General features: G+C 46.0%; 1 protein-coding gene across 7 annotated transcripts in view; it reads left to right on the top strand.

The window, feature by feature from the left end:
* The window catches only part of POLR3C (RNA polymerase III subunit C), a 685,095-nt gene that overhangs the window by 458,241 nt on the left and 203,807 nt on the right, over window positions 1–23,047 (top strand). For all 7 annotated transcript variants that reach the window (XM_069652779.1, XM_069652773.1, XM_069652781.1 and 4 more), the window contains 2 exons: window positions 4,356–4,448; window positions 7,283–7,363. In XM_069652779.1, the coding sequence (XP_069508880.1) occupies window positions 4,356–4,448; window positions 7,283–7,363 (174 nt within the window). The remainder of the gene's footprint in view (window positions 1–4,355; window positions 4,449–7,282; window positions 7,364–23,047) is intronic.

The raw sequence follows: 23,047 nt of genomic DNA on the forward strand, positions 1-23,047 counted from the left end.
CCCGACACCCGTAACACGCGTTCCCCGCTTTGCTTTTTACTGTTTGCCAGTCCGGTAAACTGGTACAGGGTTGGCGCAGCCCTTTGCGATGGTTTTGCGATCTTGATGGCTTTTCCTTGCGCGAGGGCGTTATTGGGGGCGTAACTGGCGCTGCTGCAGGGTCGCTGCGCCACGTCTGCTTTTGGAGGTGAGAATCCATGAATACGCTGTGCGCGGAAATTGATTTTATCGCACGCGGCTGGCGCAGACATTCGCACGGGCACGCTGTGCGCCAGCCGCGTGCGACACTTTTGAGAGGAATTACATGAATCGGCCTGTAGAAATTTGCCCTGAAGACCGACAGTGTTGGAAATGCATAGGCTGACCAATGTCATATGCATACGCTGCCTTGCTCGCTTGAGATGATTAAATGTATGTGCACTTTTTTTTATGAATGGTGATAGTTTATTTATATTTGGAAAATAGAAAACGGACTATGAATAAATTGTAACAAACATGTGAAGCTCTGTCAAGCAGATTGCGAACACACGTTTTATTTTTAGGAGACCCTCTAGAATATTTGTACTGTGCTTTTCACCATGACATGTTTTCCTTAAGGTGAGATGGGAGTGGGACAGGAGAGAGAGCTTGCTCTTGAAGTTAAAGTAGTCAAGTTCAGGATAAAATTGGTTTAAGTGGAAAAACTTAGACGGAGAGAAAGTAAAAGTTATAAGGAAAAATGTTGTTTCTGGCTGCACCATCCACTACTAAATGATCCTGCCGCATGTTGGTGGGGACAACCCTGCAGGTGGCTAGCTCTTTTGGGGACTAGTAAGTTCCGGTGGCTGAGGTCTTGGCACTAGAGAAAACTAATGTTCAGTATGTTAATGTCATGGGCCTTCGCAAATGGGAAGTTACATCAACACAACAAATAGTACTGGAACCCCCATGTCAATGCATTCCAATGCCAGTGGAAAAGGAAAGACAGTCTTAAATGCGAAGATGTAAAACACAGTATGGTACTCCACCCTCCCGCACCCACCTCAAACCCTTCTATGGCCCATATCATAGAAAAAGTACAGGAAGCTTGCTAATATACTGTAATAGGGAAGGGAGTCACACAAACCATACCGAAGCACCGTTAAAAGAAGAGGAGCAACAGATGTATATTTCAATACCTGCAATGTTGATAAAATAATACTTTTGGACAGAGGAGGGCTAGAGTGTGGAGGGATTACTCTCTATGTAGTAGGCGTTGAGTTCACCCTAAAATGTATGTGTGAAAAAGCAGAGACTGTCTCGGTTGAAATGGGCACATGCAAAGGGTGCTTCTGGCTGCAAAGTTCATTGAAAACCATCTGAGTATGGGCTGCTGAGGCAGCGCAAAGTACCCATGACAGAGGGCTTGTGTTGTATAGCTCTCACCAGTCAGTCGGGTGTGGGCAGAAGGGCTTGAATGTGCTGCTAGCTGTGGGTGACCGAGTTCACAGAAAAGGACTGGCTCAGAAAGAGGTGGGGGGAGTATGTAGTTCACGATTTGTTACTGATTCTCGGATGCTGTGCCTAGAAAAGGACTGGCTCGGAAAGAGGTGGGGGGAGTATGTAGTTCACGATTTGTTCCTGATTCTCGGATGCTGTGCCTCAAAGTCAGTTTTTATAGTTACTCTGGGAAATGTTTGCAGCTTTACACTTCATCGCTAAGTGCAGTCTTTAAAAAGGGTTCTACGGTAGTTTTATTTCTTAGCATACGCTTTAGAATAGGTGATATAACAGTTCGCCTCAACTACCAACAGCCTGCCCAACTCAGCGCGGTTCTTGTTTTTTTGTTTGTGTTTTTTTTTTTTACACACTCACAGAATTGGATCCCAGTGTTTCTGTCTGGGAAAAAAACTTTTTTTTTTTTTTTTTTTTTTTGCCTTAACTTTATGCAGACTCAGGAAAAAAAAGTATAATAGTGTCAATGTTGGCAGGGAGAATTGAACTCCCATCACCTTGCCCCAATTAATTAAGGTTTTTTCAGATCTAGTTCCTAGCCACGAGTCTACCAGCATGATGGGAATGGCTTGTACCTTAAGAATGTGCCTGTATGTGTAGTGAGGAGAGAATGCAGGTTCAGGTGCTTCAGCACCAGTTCAATGACGATGAGCATCCAGATTGCGAAATCATAAATCGCCTGGCTAAGCAGTGTCTCGGAAGGCTGTGCCCGGCATTTATCGGAGATACATTGGTGCAAAACTAGTGTCAAAATGTGTTGATGAGAAAAAAAAATACTTACAAATGTCGCTCTCAAGTACAGTATGATGGTTACTTTCCCAAAATACACATAGATCGGATGTGAAAAGCTAAGACCGATTGTAATTTCCCACTCGGTTAACTGGCTTTCCAATTTTCTCTAGTTGTAAAGTAGTTGTAGGTGGTGTGAGAAACCTGAAGGTGTCTCACCCACTAGTTCCAGAGGATCTGTCATCCAGGTAGCCAGGACACGGCCATCACTTTTAGATCCAATTCCTGAGGGTGGACCAGTGTGGGAGGATCACCTGGTGAGGGGTCTTCGGGGGTGGAAGTGGGACACCGGATGGCGAGACATGGTATCCTTTTCCCTGTAACACCTTTACCCCATTTTACCAAGTAGGATACTTAGGAACACAAAACTGCTTACTCCCCACCCCACCCCCCAACCTCTTTCCCAACACAAACATTTGCTCACGGACAGCTCACTGCAAGAAAAAACAGACAAACACCTGAGCCGTATATCAGACATGTCCCAATACAATAGTCAGGCAGGGTCAGGCAATTACCGATGACCATTACACACACCTGACTTCCATTGTACTTCCCCGCACGGCTAAAAGGCAGAGCACAAAAGCACACTCTGAGCAAGGCAAAGCAAACGAGGAAGCAGCAGTTCCAAGATGGCAGTTTAATACAAGGTGAAAGACGGCAAACCGAAGAGGATTGCAAGGAGGGAAGTGCCCTTGACCTTTTCAACGAAAGACCATTACTGTTGACACTGGTACTGTCCTTGACTCCTACAACAAAGCAGCGGCAGTGAAGTCGGCACAGCCGGTGAGTTGGGGGAACTGATACCAGACGGATCTGTGTTGAAGCCAAGGTATACATTGTATAGTGAAAACTGAAGAGAACAGTGTATGAAGCGTATGTGGCAAGCAATACAAACAAAATTAAACAGCAGATGAGTGATTGAACTTTGAAGCCAAGATATGATACCGTAGACAGAGTGATCCGGCACCATGTGGGTGCTCATTCATAATTCTCTGTTAGGTATCCAGCTGAACACTTGTGTATAGGTGTGTTTATGAATACCAAATCACATCAAAGGTGGCAAATGTGAAGAGTGATAAAGAATTTTGAAATTGAAGTGGTCCTGCAACGGGTCAAGCAAAACCCTGTGCACATTCAAAAGTCTTTATATGAAGTTGGTCCGAGCTCGTCAGAGGGAGACCAGCTAAAAGCTTTTGGTTAAAGGACGTTTGTGTAAAGTTACATTGCAAATTGGAATTAGTCCAAGCCTGGCAGAGGGAGACTAATTGAACAATGTTAAAAGGGATCTGAGCCCAACTGAGGACCATCCGGGGTGAATGAACCGTGAGTCACCCGAGAAAGAGTATCCTACAAGAAATTGGATGCATAAATAATTTACGAACATCGTGTTGAGATGATCGGAGCTCAGCTGAGGGGGAACCGAGGTGAATAGTGAACCGCTTAAGAAATTGAGTACTTGTGAAAATCTGAAAGAGGAAAAGAACTTATTGTTTTTCAAATCAGGCCCTCTGAACGAAGAGACTTTGAAAGGCAAAGAGACTTGGGCACAGAATGCCTTTATAGTAATGATTGAATTGTATTCTTTTGCTAGAGAAGCCCGAGACTGTGCTAAGCTCGAGTGTACCGCCTTGTCCCGTGCTGAAAACGTGGGGAATGGAGGCCAACGGCCTGAACATCCTGACATATCATTTTGTGAACACCTCTTTCTTTTTCTTTCCATTGTTTCCCACAGTATTTGTATTTCGAAGTAAGGATTGGCAATAGGTTTATTAGTATAGGCCCTTTTATTTTGGCAAGACACTACTACAACTGCGTTATTATTATTTGATGGTCGTAGCTTGCTCCCATCTGTAGATTTAGGATTAGATAGGTGTTTTTCAAACCCTTTTTTAAGGTCAATAAACAACCTTGAACTGTGGTCACTTGTGTCTGTCTTATTGTTGATACCATGCCTTCCTTACAGTGGTTTGTGAATATGTGTCTAGTTATTGAGTGTAACATGTACCCTTGTTTTGCTCCACAGCCTTGACAAAAGATTTCATATGTTGCCTGTTATTTCTAAATGCCTATTTACACTTTATATTTTTTAAAAGACCAGCAGTGAAATTGTGCGGACCATGCTCAGAATGAGTGAAGTGACCACATCATCCAATGCTCCATATACACAGCCGCTGTCATCCAATGAGGTAAGGAGCAGCAGCTCAGGCTAGTTGATGGTACTGCTTTAGAACATAACAATTTGTAGGTTGTACTCTATTGTCCCAAAGGACATCCCAAAGCCCATCCATTACAGGACCAATCATGCCCCCACTGGTTTATTTTAATTTGGACCTTTTGTAAATGGCTTCTTGCCGCTGGCAACAGCCTCTAATTGGGGTGTGTATGGGAGTGGAGAAAAGGTATTTGGAGAACATATAGGCATATGGGAGCATTTGGGTCAGTTTACTGATGTGCTTCTAATTCAAACAAAGTATTGCATGTGTGGAAAAGGTTGTAAAACCTTGATGGTAATGTGACCGTTCAATGTCACTCCAAGTAGAATATTCTACATACTATGTAGGTACTAGATGTGCCACCTAAAAGTCTTTCTAGCAGCATATTATATGGGCCACATCATCCCAACAGACTCTTTTGCCTTGCTACCGTGGTCGATTTGAACAACCTTTAACCCTTTCAAACCACAAGTTCACAATTGGTCACTGTTACCTGCAGGGAGACTTTTTCGTCAGCTGTTCACTGCGCACCTAAACTGGTTTGGCCTCTTCTGCCAGAGCTGGAACGTCTGTCGCCCAGTCGCATGATCATCCATGCATTAAGAAGGATCCACAGAGGATAACTCAGTGACTTATATATTAAAAATATGTAGCCTGGCCAATATGTCACATTTTGGATTTACATCGTTTCAAGATGGTGACATCCAAAATATCGAAACGTTAAGCTGTATGCAGAGTGATCACATGGTTCTAAACGGGACACGACAACGAAGCGTACATCACTGCGGTGCGTCACTTTAACATAAATGGAGTAATCTCTCGCCCACCCGCGTTTGCGGGTTTGGCAGGAGACGAAGAATAAGAAGCAAAGATGGCCCGTAGGCGCAGCAGGTGAGAAACCAGCCCGCTCATAAACTGAGAAAGCTAAGGGAGAGGTCCTTTCTTAACAAAATGCTGAATGTTCAAAACACACTTGCATGTCCAGTGCCGTTCTCTTGGCAGCGCTGAGCTTGTCAACATCTCCATGGTAACATGGGGTGTTACCTTGCTTAGCGCTGGGGAGCAACACAGCAAAGCACGTTAGAAGCCAAATGGCATTTGCAAATTGGGCTAATGGATTCTGTTACATTCTTTTGTAGGAGAATGCCCAAGCAAATTGTATACTTACTTTTTGAAGTATCGATACTTAAGGATGAACATTATAAAAAGAAATAAAAATAGAAAAATAAGGTTAATAATGTGCGACATCATTGTATGCTTCTAAAAAATTAGATACACAATGAAGAATACACATAATGAATACTAATTTATATCATATTTACTCCTGTTCAATCTAGAAACAAAGACAGAAACATTGTCCTGTCCCGTCTTCAGACAGAAGTAATCCTTCTGCACATGCTGCCCATTCCCCTAATGACTCAAATCAAGATTAGTGTGTGGCACTTATAAGAAATAACATCACAAAACCAAGCACTTTCGGGTATAATATCAATATTCTTATTGTCTGTATTACAGTGTTGGTGTATGTAACATCCAAGTGGGTTCTCAGACTAAGCCACCTAATAAAAACATCTACGTCCTGAAGAAGGCCCATCAACAACAGTTCCAAAGCGTTAGCGATTGCTAGGACTGCGTTATTAGACAAAGGTGCCGAAACATATGTTGACTTTTTCCAGGCTAGAACGACCAACCCTTTTTGCTGTTTATCCAGCATCCTGGTGGAGCTTAAACACAGGGACCAGTCTTTTTATAGGCCCTTCATTGTGAATTTGATAAGGAAGAACAGAATTAGTTGACCATCAGTATAAGGTGTATGTGCTAAAGAAAATTGAAGTCACATACCATACGAAACCCCCTCAGCACCTTAACCCATGAATACCAATATGTACAAGTGGGTTAAATGTTAGTGAAACATGTTTGTTTTTTTATACAAATTATCTTAATAAATTGAAACATTGAATATTTAATTGTGCCTGGTTGAATACAATACCGAAATAAAGATACAGCATTGAATAGTGTCACTTTCGATCATCCAGCCATGGGGTTATAAGGGAGGGGAATTAGTGTTCCCCTTTTCTTTGCACAGTTGCTTAAAACAGAAATTATCTCCCTCCTCAGGCAGCACTATATGCTGGTCTGTATGCTCCAGCCCTACCTTCCCCTGTAAATACAGACTCCATGAGCTAGAGATGTGCCATTATTCACATTAAGCTGTAGACGTTGAGAAAATGTGATTATGAAAATACTGAGGATGCATTTGTAAGTAAATGTGAGCTTGATATAGAACAACCTTTATGCAAGTTATGAGTTGATCCTGTTTACCACTGTTATTTCCGGTTCCATGTCTTAAAATCGTGGCAAAAATGGCCGTGGATACAAAATATTGTGGCAAAAATGCAGTAGTTTTGCCGCAACAATCACGTAAAGGATGCGGGGAACACCTCGTCAACCCCCGGACCCCTTATACCATTTAAGGGGAGCGGGGGGGTCACCCTCGCTCCCCTTATACCATTTAAGGGGCGCAGGGGTCACCCCCGCAACCCCTGCCCCCCTTAAATGGTATAATGGGGTACACCTTCACCGGGTCAAACCACGTGAATTCTTTTTTTTACCAGCAACATTTTTGCCGCAGTTTTATTACCTGATACCTTATTTCCAAATCTTCTCTTAGTAAAGTGTGCACTTAATATTTTTTGGGGTGCGGGGGGGTACAGTGACTACTTGGGCATCCAGAGTTGTGTGCTAATGACCTCAGTAAAAGATAATCCATACTTGGCTGTCTTTATTTAGTATGTCTCTCTCCACAGATTTTCCGCTCTCTTCCGGCAGGATACAACATTTCCAAACAAGTCCTAGATCAGTACCTTTCGCTGTTGGCTGATGATCCAGTAAGGAATTTAACCTAGTACATTTTGTGTTAGGAAGTGGCATGAGAAGCATATGCAACGTTTAATGCATCTTTGTTTATGTAATTGGTGATCCAGCGAAGTAGCATTCAATTGAACATTTTCTTTTACAGGATTCACAGCATGTTGCATGTTCTGACCCTGTCATGTAGCAAGGCAATGTTATGTGTTGTGTCATACTGTTTTATAATGCACAACATGCAGAGCACGTTACCCACTCAGAGCATCATTGCCATTCAAAATAGCATGCCAGCAATCTTGTTTCCCAGAACAACTGCACATGTCCTGATGCTAAAAAGGCAGGTTTACATTCCCTGCCAACTGATAACCAAATTTTGGAAAGCCATGGTCTGCTATATATCTCCAATGTTTCAAGATGTGGCTCCACCTTGGATACAAACCCTCTGTGTACAAGTTGTCGGGTCTACAATGAGCACTCTTTTAAGTGCGAGAAGCCTTGAAAGGGATACATTTTTTTCTGTTCCAGGCAGTTCAGCAAGTTCTGACTCCTAGGTACCGGAAAGCAGAGTCCTGTCTGAAATCCTTTTACTTGATGGACACATTGGTTCCAATATTGCTGGGAATTCCATAAACGTGGTTTATCTCTCTCCAATAGACCACATGTTTTGATAACTACTTTTTGATAGGCAAAAGGTGGGTTACCCCCTTTCTGTAGGTTTCTCTGCCATCTGACCCACCCAGCCCTGTTCTTCCCATGAGGATTCAATTTCACACTTCTCTTCATCAGAATTGCCTGTTCCGCAGCCAAAGCTTTTGGGGCTTGTTCCCCACCGAGATCATGTATCACTGGATTGCCATGGCCCCAGATTCCCATTTAGTTCTAGTTTTGCCACGTACTGCCTCAACCTCTGCCATAGGTAGAGCCCTTCGTAACTAGGTTGCCAGTCCACCACCTGCAAAAAGGGCTGTCACATTATGCCCTGATAGTTGTTAAGGTTGGTGTTGTACCACGCTCTGCTGAGGGCGCTACAACCACTAACCCTAATGGGAGGCTAACACACATGACAAGAAAGTAAAGCCAAACCCCATCTAAGGTACGTTACGTGGACAGAGCAACGAGGATTAATTTTCATGTAGGAGCAATATGCAGACACAAACAGGAGTGCAATTAATCCATACACGTTGCTCTAGAAAATACACCACACTGATGTACTGAAAAATATATACTTTATTAAAATCATACATAATACTCTTATCAGGGCAAATAACTACTTTGGTATAATACACAATATTAAAAAGATACCAAGCTTATTATAAAAAGAGTAATGTATGTAGAACAACTCCCCTAACCCCAATGTCTATACGTGAGCCCACTGCCAGAGGTAGGCACCCAACATAAAATAACAGGATTGTGGGGAGCACCAGGGAACCATAAAGCCAAACAAGTAGAGTCCCTCCCCCAGGGGCCTGCACAATTTTGTGCACTGTCCTAAAAATGGTATCCAGTTAAAATTTCGAATGCAGAATTTCGAATGCATTAATGTCGGAAAAAAAACATTTTTTTTTCCGAATATATTTGTTTATTTTATAGGTTTTTTGGGAGTTTAGTTAGTAAAAAAAAAAGGTCTATAAAAAACTGGGGGTTGGGAGGGAACCCCCCCTTTAAAATAATAAAAAAATATACACTTTATTATAAAGTCACACATAACATATTTATGATAGGAGAAGAAAAGTACTCTGGTTACACAGAACCCATTGCACAGCATAGTGTAGGTAAAAAAAAACAGTAAATGGCCAGTAAAGCCTAACTCAATCCTTAACTAAAAATGTAGGCCCCATACCTGGTGGTAGGCGCCATATATATAAGCTTTCAGATGTAAGTTAAGAGAAAGACCCCCAGACAATATTACACACAGTAATGATGTAACACATATGGCTATACTACAGTATAGCACTTGGAGGTTGCGCACTGGGTAGCACAATGTCCAACACAGCCAGGAGGGCTACCAAAGTGCAGGATATCTTTTAAATAGATAGTCCCTAGGTTCAGAAGGACATACATACACATCAAGGAAGGAAACAGTATCAAGACACAAGGGTGCAATGTATAACCTATGACTGTGTGTACAGAATGAAAGGTACCTAGTACATATGGGGAAGTGTCCAAAGATCCAGGGCTTGGTGGGGAACTTCAGGGTCCTTAGGAGGACCCTAGGAAAATGTCACAGTACAGGTGAACTTTGCAGTGCCACATTTAAGAGTTCCATTGTTGAGATGAGAGGCCCATATGATATGATATATGATATATGATATGGCATTTGTAACACGCCTATACACAAGTGTTTCAAGGCGCGACAAGGCAGGGAGGGGGGAACAAGGGGAAGACGGACAACGATCCTACTAGGCCAGGTGTCATTTAGATCGCGCAAGTGCAGGGGTATGGGTAAGGGAAAAAGTGCAAGGGGAGAGGGGGAAGTTCAGTACAGGGTAAGTAGAATAAAAAATAAATAAATAGGGCCAGCTGGTGGCAAGTGCAAGGTAAGTGCAGACAAGTGCTGGGAAGGGGGGAGGCTGTAGGGATACAGAGACAGTCCCGCAGTGCAGGGGTTGCCAGGGGGGCAGTGCAAGTGGAGAGTGGCTGGGCCAAGGACCGAGGTCGGTGAGAGTGTCCCAGGTGTAGGTTCAGTGAAGAATTTAGCAGGGGAGAGGGAGAGAGAAAGCAGAAGCAAAGAGGAAGGTTTTGAGGTGGTTCCGGAACCGGAGATGGTTCTCCTCAAGTTTCAGGGAGGCAGGAAGGCTGTTCCAGAGAGAGGCCCCTGCCACAGAGAGAGATCTACACCCAGCTCGTTGCTTCGAGAAGCGGCTGACCCTGAGGGAGTTGGAGACAGATGCGCGAAGGGCTCGTGAAGGAAGATATTTAGGAAGAGAGAGTTGAAGGTATTTAGGCCCCAGGCCGCAGAAGGCCTTGTGGACAATGCAGAGGGTTTTGAACTTAATCCTCGCAGCCACTGGGAGCGAGTGTAGAGATTTCAGTCCTGGAGAGATACGGTCCCTGGGCTTGAGGCCAAGGACAAGTCTCAGAGTCCTGTTCTGGATGCGTTGCAGAGGGCGGAGAGTGGAGGCAGGCAGATTAAGATAGAGGCTGTTACAGTAGTCCAGCTTCGAGAGAACCAGGGTTCGGGAGACAGTCAGCTTCTGGGGGAAGGAGAGGAAGGGAAGAATACCTTTGAGGAGGTGCAGCTGGTAGTGTGGCTTCTTAGAGACGTCAGATATATGAGGAGAGAAGGAGAGTGTGGAGTCGAAGATGACCCGAGGTTTTTTGCCTTGCAGGTAGGAGCAGGAAGCGGGCCAAGAGAGGCTGGCCAGAGAGCTGCAGGGAAGGAGGGAGTGGGTGTGCCGATGATTAGAATCTCAGTCTTACCGGCATTAAGGCAGAGGTCATTGGCGGCACACCATTCGTGGATAGCGGACAGACAGTCAGAGATGAGGGAAGGAGAGGAGGAGGCCGAGGGTAGCCTGAAAATGATCTGGGTATCGTCCGCATAGCACTGAAAGTTGGGGCAGAGAGCGGCGATGCGGTGGGCAAGGAGTGCCAGATACTGGTTGAACAGCCAGGGAGAGAGATTGGATCCCTGGGGGACACCACAGGTAGATAAAAAGATGTCAGAGAGGAAGGACCCCAGTTGGACCTGGGAGGGTCGATTGGAAAGGAAAGAGGTCAGCCACGCCAGAGCCTGACCAGTGATACCCAGGTTATCACGGAGACGGTTGAGCAGGATGGCATGGTCAAAGGCAGAAGAGAGATCGAGCAGAATGAGAACACACAGAGTGTTGGAGTCGAGGTTCGAGAGCAGGTCCACACGGATGTTCAGGAGAGCAGTTTCGTGCTTCTGGCAGCTCTGAAGCCAGATTGATGGTCATGAAGACTACCAACAGATTCAGCATGGAGGTTAAGCTGGGAGATGGCCAGTTTCTCCAGGAGCTTGCCCAGGAAGGGAGTGATTGAGATTGGGCGATAGTTAGCCGGGCAGGAGGGGTCGGAAGAGGGTTTCTTAAGAAGAGGTTGCACAAGGGAGTGCTTAAAGGGGGATGGGAAGACTCCAGAGGCGAAGCAGTGGTTGCAAAATCAGCCAGGGCAGGAGCCAGGGAGTCGATGTGGTCCTTGATAGTTTCGGAGGAACAGGGGTGAACCTGTTTAGACAAGACTTTCATAGATCGGACTTGTCTGGAAACTTCGTCAGCAGAGAAAAGGAGAAAGGCAGAGAAGGAGGGAGGAGGGGTGGCTGCAGAAGGGCCAGAGGAAGAGCCGGGAAGAGAGGGATGGAGGTGATAGGAGGAGAGTGAGGACAGGATGTCCTGAGTTTTAGAGATGAAGTGAGAGGCCATTGCAGTGCAGAGGGCCTGGGAGGGGACAGGAGAGGTAGAGACTGCAGCAGGGTTGGCAAGCTCCTTGCAGATTTTAAAGAGTTCGGCAGAGTTGTTAGATGCCGCAAAGATGTGGGCTTGCATAAGGGCTCTCTTCTTGGTGAGAACGGAGAGACGGTATTGCCTTTGGAGCAGGCGGCAGGCCAGTTTGTCAGAGGATGAACATGAAGCACGCCATTTCCTCTCTGCCACCCTGCACTTGCGTTTTAGGGTGACAAGAACCGAGTCATACCAGGAGTTACATTTGGCTTTGGGCTTCAGGCGGATTCTCATGACAGGGGCAAGGATATCAAGAGTATCAGATATAGCAGAGTGGAGCGGGGAGAGGGCTGTGTCAGGGTGGGAGTCAGCCGGAGGGGGAGGGGGAGGCGAGAAGGTGGCAGCGAAAGCCTCAACTGACACGCGCTTCATGGGTCGGATGACCGAGAAGGTGGGTGGCAGTGATGAGGGTGGCTTTGCCTGTGGGGTAGGGAGGGTGAGGTGGGAGGATAGGAGAAAGTGATCACTCCAGGAGAGCGGAGTGGAGAGAGGGACGGAGAGGGGGAGGTCAGAAGAGATCAGACCGTCAAGAGTGTGCCCTGTAGAATGGGTAGGCCCAGACGGGAGAATAGAGAGTGAGAGAGAGTCGCAGAGGTCACGAAAGAGTCCAGAGGGGGGACTGGAGGCATCCAGGTGGATGTTGACGTCACCAAGAAAGAGGAGTTGAGTGGTTGAGGCAAGGAGTGAGGAGGAGAGGTCAGCCCACTCAGAGAGGAAGGAGGAAATTTGACCGGGTGGCCGATAGATAGTAGCCACTGTAAGGGAATGGCTAGTAGAGAGAGAGAGAGAGTCGGCAGACAAAACACTCAAAAGAGGAGTAGGTCTGCGTAGGAGTGACAGTGGCAGGAATCCACTCAGGGAAGATAAGGGCCACACCGCCCCCTGGACGGTTGGGCCTGGGCACGGAGAGGATCTTGTAACCGTCAGGTAGGAGTGTGTCAAAGCTGGTGACAGAACTGGCCATGAACCATGTCTCAGTGAGACCGAGGACGTCCAGGTCCAGTTCCTCAAGAAGGCGACAGATATCAGAGGAATGTTTGATGGCAGAGCGAGAGTTAAGAGTGGCAATGTGGAGAAGGTTGCCAACCTTGAAGGACTTCCGGGGAGGGGTACAGATCAGAGGTACGCCCTGCGGCGGTGTAGAAGAAGGAGGTGAAGAAGGAGCACGAGAGGGGGCAGGGAGGGAGGGTAGAGGCAAGGTAGCCGAGGATAGAGGAGGGGGGACAGCAGGAGAGGAAAGGAAGTTGATGAGGCGTGGGAAGCGTTTATCAAAGAGGTGAAGGTTGGCCTGAGGGCCTTGGACCAATACGGTTCCATTAGCGTAGACATTAATGATGGCCTTAGAGGAGCGGAAGGGGGCCAAGAGGACATCCCAACGGGTGCCACCATTAATGGGAGAAGAGGAGAAAGGAGAGAGCACAGAGACCATATGAAGGGTCCATAGGTCAGGCAAAGGCACGAAAAAGAGGATGTCAGTGAGAGTTTCCTTGGAGCAGGCACTAGTGTAGGTGTCAGCGATAGGGAGGCCTGGGTTGGAGACCAGGATGTCCTTTTTAAACTTTTTCCTACCAGATTTAGTGAGGAGAGCAGGATAGTCAATAGAGAAGCAGTTAGAAAAGATAGGCGAGATAGAGAGCACCATGGAGTAGGAGGGAGTGGGGGGGAAGACAAACGAGACGAGAGCACACAGACAGGAAGTGAGCGGCAAGGCCAAGTTTACCACATTTCAGAAAACAGTAATGCGTATTTAGGTACCCAGTGGAGAGGCAACCTAAGTTTGAGAAACCTGCGAGGGGAGAAAAACCCTAGTTTACCACATTTTAGAGAACAACAGTAAATGCGTATTAGGTACCCAGTGAAGAGGCCACCTAAGTTTGAGAAACCTGCGAGGGGAGAAAAACCCTACTTTACCACATTTTAGAGAACAACAGTAAGTGCGTATTAGGTACCCAGTGGAGAGGCCACCTAAGTTTGAGAAACCTGCGAGGGGAGAAAAGAACCCTAGTAACCACAACTGTGGAACACAGTGAGGTGAAGAAACCATGTGCATGAGGTGAACAGGTGTAGGTGGGGTGTGCCGGGAGAAGGTGGAGAAAGCAAGGTGAAAACTGGCGCCTGGCGTCCCCTGCGGACACAGAGGGAGCCGCCCTTTGCCCAAGGGGCCTTTAGCCGAGGGGGCTGCTGGGCAGGGGGGCTGCCCAGGGGGAATCAGTTATAGGAAACAATAGGACAAGGCCAGCTAAGTTCATCTCTTTTCACAGGTACCAAGAAGACGGCAATCGACCCCAGGGGTCACCTGTGTATAGGCGCGTTATAAATGCCATATCATATCATATCATACCAGTGGAAACACAGAAGAAGAGATCCAGTGGAGGGTTCAAGACCCAGCAGTCCCAGGAGCATAGAAGCAGAGCAGGATTCAGGCCCCCAATGTTATCAAATGGGGAAATGCAGTAGAAGGGGACCTGCAGAACCCAATGACCACAGGGACCAGTGTGAGAGAGTATCTGGAATAACCGATCAACCCAGGGCCCAGAGGTAAGTACTTAAAGTGGTTGTCTCCAGATTCTTTCTGAAGGTCGAAAATTAAGGTTCCTGTCACCCAGGGATTGGCATCCTGAGCCAACGATGACCCCAATGGCTCGGAAAAAAGAACAATCATCCTTCACTGGAGTGGGATCCACCATACAGAAGTGGAATTCACAGCAGAGATGGCTTCAGGAGGACGGAGGAGACTGTACACGGCAGATCCCAGCAGCTCAGCAGGCAAACGTGGTCAGCACATGCACAGAAATGGCCCCTGAAGCAGGACAACGGTGGTGGCGCCCAAAGATGACCCAGGCATGCAAATTTGTTGGGTTTGGGGAGTCACAATTTTTTTCAAGGCGGCAGCAGCTTCCAAAATCGAGGCGGGATGCCTTGGCAGGGAAACAGCAGTAAAATGGCCCAGAAAAAAGCCTTAAGGTGGAGGGCCTGGGCCCAGCAGATGAGCAGGACCAAGACCAGAAGGAGGAAATCTCAGGAAGGACTCCCAGCATCCAAGGATCTGTAAGGAGCCAGGAATGAAACTCAGACACAAATGCGCCATGTTTTTGGTTAAAGACTTTTAGTGAAAATAAAAGTTGGGAAAATGCTTCTCTGATAATATCTAAGTGGAATTTCCCTACCTAAACCAAAAACAAAGGATCTGTCCGTGTCAATATGTCCAAAACAAAACTGTCCCATGTCCAAAGTTCTATTCTACCCTCATACTATAAACTACATTCTAAGGTGAAGATGGTAATGTCTTTAGCATTGGGTGGTTTAGAAAAAGTGTTCAAAAATGAAGAATAAATAGCTCCAACACAAAAGTTCAAGGATAAAAGATTATTGCTCCAGAGTGTGGTTCCCTTCCCCTGGATTCTTCTTTCAACACAAAAGTTATGAAATGTTCACAAGTAACAGTTCCTTTTGCCTTTGTTGACCAGTAACAACACTGACGCATAAAACTGCCTGGTGTTGTACTTTTGTCTCCTTCAAGATATCTGGTATACTCTCTTGCCAGGGTTTTGTTCCTTCTCTCCTGGTTAACGCAATGCGTTTACTAGTCCTGACATTCCTTCTCATGACTCTTTAACTTTTGTACATTTCTTGTAACTGCCTGGTGTACTCTCCTGCCAGGGCTTCCTGTATTCAGACACTCGTAATTACCTAGTGTACTCTCCTGCCAGGGTTTCTTGTTTTCACAGGGGTTCTCTGCCTTCTACGATACTTGCACATTTACTTTGTTTGATTATGTATCTTCCCATAAACTTGCATTGAATACATTCCTATAACTGTAGGGTTTTCACCCGCAGTTAATTTCCTTGTTTAACAATAGGCTCTCTCGCTCCCTCTCTTGTTTTTTTTATTTATTATTGCTTGCTTTCGGCCACTGATACTCCCTGTTGTTCCGCTGTCTCTGGGTGGACTCGCTGGTTCTTTTCGGCGTTCCTGTTTTCTCTTGCGGTCAGCCGGTGATGGTCTTTCGGTTGCTTCCGTCTCGCGACTGCTTCCTCTTGGCTTTCCAGTCTCTTGCGGCTTCCACTGGGCTTGTCTGCTTCGGTCCAGGTACCGATGAGTTAGAAGTTGTTTTCTGACACTTGCGAACGCCCAGGAGTCTATTGTTGGCTCCCGGTGTAACCTCAGTGTGTCCTGTTCGCGTGGCAGCTTCTTTCTTCTTGGCTCTGGAGCCACCTGGATTCCCCACACCGGTCTCATCCTTTCAATATCTCGATCTGCACAGAGAGGTGCAGCTCTCTCCCGCCAGCAGCGGACTTTGACTCTCTACTTATGCTCTTTACATTTCCCGGTCACAGGTGTGCATGAGTAACAACTAGAGCGCTATGGGTTTTGGGAAAATGTTTTTACTACCCTTTATAGGAGGATGAGGGTATTAGTTATGGAAGGGTTATCCTCAAGAAAAAAATGCAGGATTTCATGTCAGCCATGTCTCATCCGATTAAACAATGACATCTCCCCAGAGGCTGTCTCTAACACCCACCCCCCATATGATCCTCCCTCCTATAGCCGCCCTCAGGTTCAGGATCAGGTAGTGGCTGCAGTCCTCTGGGCAGATGGGGCGAGGTCCCCGCCGGGGAAGCAGTGATGACTCCATCAAATTCATCTCCGATCCAAGGCGGAGCTGTGCCCAGGCCACTGCATCCAGCCAATATGGCTGAAGAAGGCATAGAAATGCAGCAATGGCGGGAAATTGCAGAAAGTCTTCAAGAAGGTAAGCAGACCTAATTATCTTCCCAAAATACCAGAATTTTCGAGGTCTGGATCGCGGTTTGCACTATATATACCTTCACTCACAGGGGCTGGCTTCTGCCAGCCCACCAATCCCATTGGGGGATTTAAAACAAATGCATTGGTGGCCAGCCAATCAGTTTGGCCTCACAAACAGCCAAACATTCAGGCCCACCCACACAGGAAGTGTAATGGCCCGTACGGGGCCAGGGAATAGTCTAAACCACCTTGGAGGCTGCCAGCTTGGGCTCACAAAGAGCCCATATTGCAAAAACGGCCATTTCAAGGCCTGCTTCTTGGTTTCCCTGAATAAAAGAAGACCCCTAAAGAAAATGGCAGAGAGTAGGATTGAAAAAGACCCGTTATTGAGGTACCAACGGGTCTTTTTAAGTTCTACTGTAAAAAAAAAAAAAGGGGTTTTGGGGCTTTTTTTTTTTTAATACCAACTTGTAGGCCAGTGCGCCAGATTGCTCGTTATAGTTAAAATTGTGTCGCAGTTAAGTGCAGGGCAAAAAGGGGGAAAACAAAGCCCCAACCCCTTAGAGAAAAGAGTAGACAAAGGGCTCCACACTTTAGAAACTGCGCCACATTGTATTATGAGTGAAAAATATATGCGTTTAATCGGTTGCCCTCTTTTGAGAACACGTGTTTCGACACACAAGTCTCTTTTTCAAATCAGGGCTAGTCTTAGCTATCGTCCATATCAAAAATTTTCAATTCAAGATGGCAACATGAATGGTCACGGGATAAATCCCCCTCGGTCTCGCTTAGCGTCTCCTGCCGTCTGGCCCTACTCTCTGCCATTTTGTTTAGGGGGCTTCCCTTAAGGCACATTGGGCTACTAATGGGGTAAATCGACTTGCACCCCTGGTGAAGCCAGAACAAAATATTAACTGCCACCAGCTACCCCCTAAAACCAATATAGGGTGATAAAATCACCCTAGCACCTATACACAGTGTGTTTCCCAGAAATGGGGTGCCTCAAACAATGTATATAGGTGCATTATAAATACCCAATCAATCAACCCTGGGACTGGGCACCTTATGAGTGACCCAATACCATATACCTTAAGCATAGAAAAAAGGGATGTAGTGGCAGGGGGACTTTAGCAGAAGTCCCTCTGACCACCAAAGGACATTTTTTAAAAACCAAAAAATAGAGGGGAAAAAACAAAAACAGTAGCAGATCCCATAAAATGAGACTGCAGAACCCCAATAATGGAATTCTGTCCTAACACGATTCCTCATAGACTTGCATTGAGGGATCCTCCTGTTCTGCAATTTCTTCTTCTGGGGTCTGTCGCCCGACTTCTGGAATCCTTCTTTGGGGTTTCCTCTGGCCTTGCCATGGGTTGATCGTTTGAACTTCTACACCTATTGGGTAGAACTGTACTTGTCTCCTTCAGTGTGGATGGGCCTTGAACCTTTCCCATTATATCCTATGGAACTTCAAACTAACACTGGAACTAGCCTTAAAGTGCCTCTGTGGTACTTGCCTGGCCCTGGTCATTATGGCTGGATCCTCAGAGGTTCAGTGAGGTCTGGGCCAAGATTCACAATTTCGGTACCTGCCTACAATTTTTTAGACCCCTTTTTAAAAGCATCCCTTTGATTTGTGCAATGGTAAATGTATTGGAAACACTGCGACTGCATTAAGTAGCAATGTTTCTAAGGCTTGTCGATGTGCTTGGAATCACATGCTTTGCATAGGCTGAGATCTAGTGGTTAGTGCAGAGTTTTGCAGGACTTGTTTTCGACGTTCGAAAAGGGACGTTGACTGGGCGTGTCTGTAATACTATCCCTAGTGTGGCGTGTACTGTACCCACAATCCTTCACGCATCGATGTTCTCCATTTTTTTCCCACCATCATAGGTGGTCACATTCCGGGGAGTTCCTAACTCTTATAGCTAGCTTGATATTAAACTTAATGTCTTTAATATATCAACATCGCTACTGATCGTTGTCTTCAACGCTTGACTGCTCAAGCAGTATCCAGTGATGTTTCATCGATGATCAACGACCGTCTTCGATTTCTCAACACAGACTTTGGCCTACATCAGGCTTCAGCCTTCACAGTAAGGAGAGTGGGGGGGATCAACACTTACATCACACTTAGACTATCTCAGTTTACCCTTCACTTTCATGCTTATTGTCTAGCTGCCCTTTTTCTTACTTATGGAGAGAACTCCCTTTAAATTCTGTCCTAAGTGTAATTGAAAATTCCTGTGGAAAGACGCACATAACGTATGCAACCACTGGCTGCCTCAAGACCATTCAGAAGCTCAGTGCCAGGCGTGAAAGCTCTTTCGTCCAAAGACTTTAAAAGAACGACGCACGAAAATGTGGGTGGCCTACGCCGACCCGGCCAGAGCGGAAGAGTCTGACGTAGAGCAAGGCAGCATCTGCCTATTGTAAGGAAGGCATGGTATCGACAGTAAGACAAACACACGTGACCACGCTTAAAGGGTGAATAAAAGGGCCTATGCTAATAGACCTATTGCCAATCCTTACCTCTGAATACAAATAGGGTGGGAAATAATGTTAAGCAAAAGAAAAGTGTTCCAGAAATGATATTTCAGGATATTCAAGCCATTGGCTTCAATTCAGCACGTTTTCAGCACGGAACTAGGGGGCACACTTGAGCGTAGCACAGTCTCTGGCTTTTCTAGCACGAGGGTGCCATTCAAAACTTCAACATCATGGCTCAACATCGAATACTTTCGATTGTGCACAGGGTTTTGCTTGCTCCATTGCAGGACCACTTTGTTTCACTATCCTTTGCCACTCTTCCATTTACTCTCATCTAGATACCCTACAGAGACCTTCGATTGAGCCGCCACACGGTGCTGGACCACTCTATCAAAGGTATTGTATGTTGGTTTCAAAGTTCAATCACTCATCTGCAGTACAACTTTACTCGCATTGGTTATCACACGTGTTTCATGCAATGTTAGTTCCAGCGCTCGCCATACAATGTTGCTGCTTGCTGGACCTCTTATGTTCCCAAATCAGAAAAAAAACGCTTTGTAGGGAAAGCAAGTTGATAATTACATTATCAAAAATTCCTTGGCTGCAGCAGACACTGCAGGAATAATAGTTGCTGAAACGCCATTCTTGGTTTATAAATTCTGGCTTTGAATCAGAAACCCAAGCCGCTCTCATAAATATGCCTATTGAAAATGAAGTTTTATTTGAAATTGAAGTTTTATTTAGCAAAGCCGGCAATGACACTTTGAAAAATGCGAAAAAGGAACATGAGACAATAAAACATTAGGTCAAATCTCTAATAAACCCTTCATGCAGCGTGGGACTTTTACTACTCTGCGCACCTTTTGTATCCAAGGGTACTCCAAAGGGTCACATTCCTCTTTCACACAAGGCTCTTCCTCCTCCCCATCTTTCTCAACCCAATCACAATCTTTGCCCTTTCAGTCCTCTTTCCAGAAGGGATATGATTGTGGAAGGGGCCGGAGTAGAGTTGCAGCAGCTAGGGGCTCCTCAACCCAAGCTAAACAATGACACACACAACCACACACAAAGGTTCCCTCCTATGTTTTCCCAGTAAGGGATAGCATTTCTCAATTCATCCATGCATGAGAGGGAATCACGACAGACAAGTGGGTATTGTCAACTGCATCAGCAGGCTTCTGCATCCAATTCCTAGAGATACTGTGCGACCGCACAGATCTGGGAAAATGTCAAAGTAACATCAGCTAATCCTTCAAGCAGAAGTCCGCTCTCTACTCAAAAAAGGAGCGATAGACGTGGTTCCCCTACACGAGGTAAACAAGGGTATTTATTCAGTGTACTTCCTTGTTCCAAAGAAAGACCTAACACGTATGTAAAACCACAAAAATTCAAAATGACTACCCTACTAGAGGTAATTCCGCTCCTAAACAGGGGATATTACATGGCAACATTGGATATGAAAGGTACATACTTTCACATGTCAATGTTGCCGGCCCATCGGAAGTATCTCAATTTCAATGTGGGGTTCACCCACTATCAATTCAAGGTGTTACCCTTCGGAATATCATCAGCCCCTCTGGTTTTCACTAATGTTTTTGCAGTATTGGCAGCCCATTTACGCATGCAGTCCCACCCTGTATACTGTTGGCAACCTGAAGGTGTCTCCCTAACTAGTCCCCAGGGATCTGTCATCCAGGTAGCCAGGATAGGTCATTGCTATTGGATCTCGTTCCTGGGGGTGGACCAGTGAGGGAGGATCACCTGGATGGGGGGTCCTCGAAGAGTCGAACTGGGACAATGACGGGTGAGACGCGGTATCCCCCTTCTTATAACACTTTTTCCCCATCCTGCCCCATTAGATACTCAAACTCTACCCCACCCCCAACCACCCTTTTCAGACAAACACTTTTGCACACCCCAAAGGAAGACGGACAAACACAGACCCGTTTACCTGACACATCCCACCACATCCCACCACAAGGGTCAGGAAAGTCTGGCAATTGACCTAAATCACACACACCTGATGGCCCTTTCCCTTCCCCACAGGGATAAAAGGTGGAGCACAAGACGAGCAAAGCAGACCGCAAAGAGAGCTAACTCAGCATGGCAATTTAAGAGGAGGAGAAAGACGACGTGAATAGAGAGGGTGACAAGGAGAGACATGACCTTTCCCTTTCCGACCCAGGCCCGAGAGACCTCCACGAAAGGAATCGTAAGACTGCGAAAAATAGCCAGCGTGTGTTGCAGCAGATGTCAAGGTTACACAAGGCCCTCCTCTGCTGATAACCAAGACCGGGAGAGACGCTTGCCTCCTTAGTACCGGCCTTGACTTCCGAGACAAGAAAAGTCCAGCGGTTCATCACAGCCTGTGAGTCGAGGGGAAAGCCAATAAGAAACCGAACTGTGTTGAACTGTGTTGAACAAAAGTAGCAAACGGCTAATTACAGAAAGTACAAAACTGTTAATGTGAGAGGGGAAAACCAGCTACAGAGGAGTCAGGCGCCACCTGGTGCTCACTCGGGGAAATTCTAGGCGATTACCCTATTGTTGAAACTACTGTTACCAGAAGGCCTTGAGAAAGGCGAGAAGTGTGTCAAAGTGGTCATACGGGGGTGTAGTAAAATCCTCTGTACAGTCGAAAGCCTTTGACCGGCAGATGATCGTGAAGCTAAGGGAAGTGAATCCTGCATCGTGAAAAACTGTTCAAGCAATTGTTTGATTGATAAAGTTGGCAAGAATGAACCCAACGGAGTGATGCCGATAAAGAGGGGGCGAAGCCTGAATCCCGATAAATGGTGTGTTGACAAGAGTGGACCCGGCAGGGGGTTGTCCACAGTGAACTGTTGAAAAGAACTTAAGATTCGTGACTGTCACAAAAGAGATTGTGTTAAAAGCCGTAGTGAGCCCAACAGAGGGATGCAAACAGTCGAGAAGGGTCTGAGCCTGGAAGTGGGGGATCCCAGGGTGAAAAGCCATCACCCACCGACCTTTGAATGCCACAGAGAAAAGGCAATAGAGAAAGCCTTTTGAATACAGGTCAGAGTGAACCTGACGGAGGGAGGCTGATATTCGAGAGGGGTCTGAGCCCTGAAGAGGGGGACCCAGAGGTGAAGAAGTATCACCCAAGTACAATCAGAAAATGACTTCGGAACTTTTGTTGAACTTTTGTTTATTATTTTGAACCTGTCGGGCCCTCCGGAAGCAAGACTATTTAACTACGGAAGGTCCTGATATCGCTAAGAACTATCTGAGCGTGGAAGAGGGGGATCCATGGCTGAAAAAGACATCAACCCACTGTGCAAGCAGAAAATAACTGTTTGTTTGGAACACATCAGGTCCTCGGAGGCAAGAGACTTTTTATAGAAATAAAATTAACCTCTGAAGGCCCTGATTGCTGAGTGCGGAACTGTAGTCTTGTGCTGGTAAAGCTCGAGCGTATGCTGTGCTCCAGAATCCCACCTTGTCCCATGCTCAAAACGTGGGGAAGGGAGACCCTGACTACCACATCCTGATTTATTAATTGCGAAAAACCTCTTTATTTCCTGTGAATCCTACCCCACACTCTTTGTTTGTATTTAGCGTAAGGATTACCAAAAGGTTTTTCTTAGTATAGGCCCTTTTATTTGACAAGACGCCAATAGGACTGCCTTATTTTTATTTGATGGTCGTAGCTTGCTCCCATCTTAGATTTAGGTTTAGATTAGGCATTTTTCAAACTCGCATATACAGTTTAATAAACACCCTTGAATTGTGATCACTTGTGTCTGTCTTTACTGTTGCCAGCATGAGTTCCTTACAATACCCTTATCTGGATGACTGGCTAATAACAGGAACTATTCCTCAAATGTGTCACAAAAACACTCAAGACATGATCAACCTTCTATTTCGGTTGGGCTTCTCAATAAATGAGGAAAAAATCCAGTCTCGTCCTCGGCCAAACCAAACGATTCTTAGGTGCAGTAATCCAGTCAAACAAAGCATTCATATTTCCTTCCATGGAAA

This window comes from Ambystoma mexicanum, chromosome 1p (genome assembly GCF_040938575.1).
Source record: "Ambystoma mexicanum isolate Mex_15411 chromosome 1p, UKY_AmexF1_1, whole genome shotgun sequence".
Taxonomy (NCBI): domain Eukaryota; kingdom Metazoa; phylum Chordata; class Amphibia; order Caudata; family Ambystomatidae; genus Ambystoma; species Ambystoma mexicanum.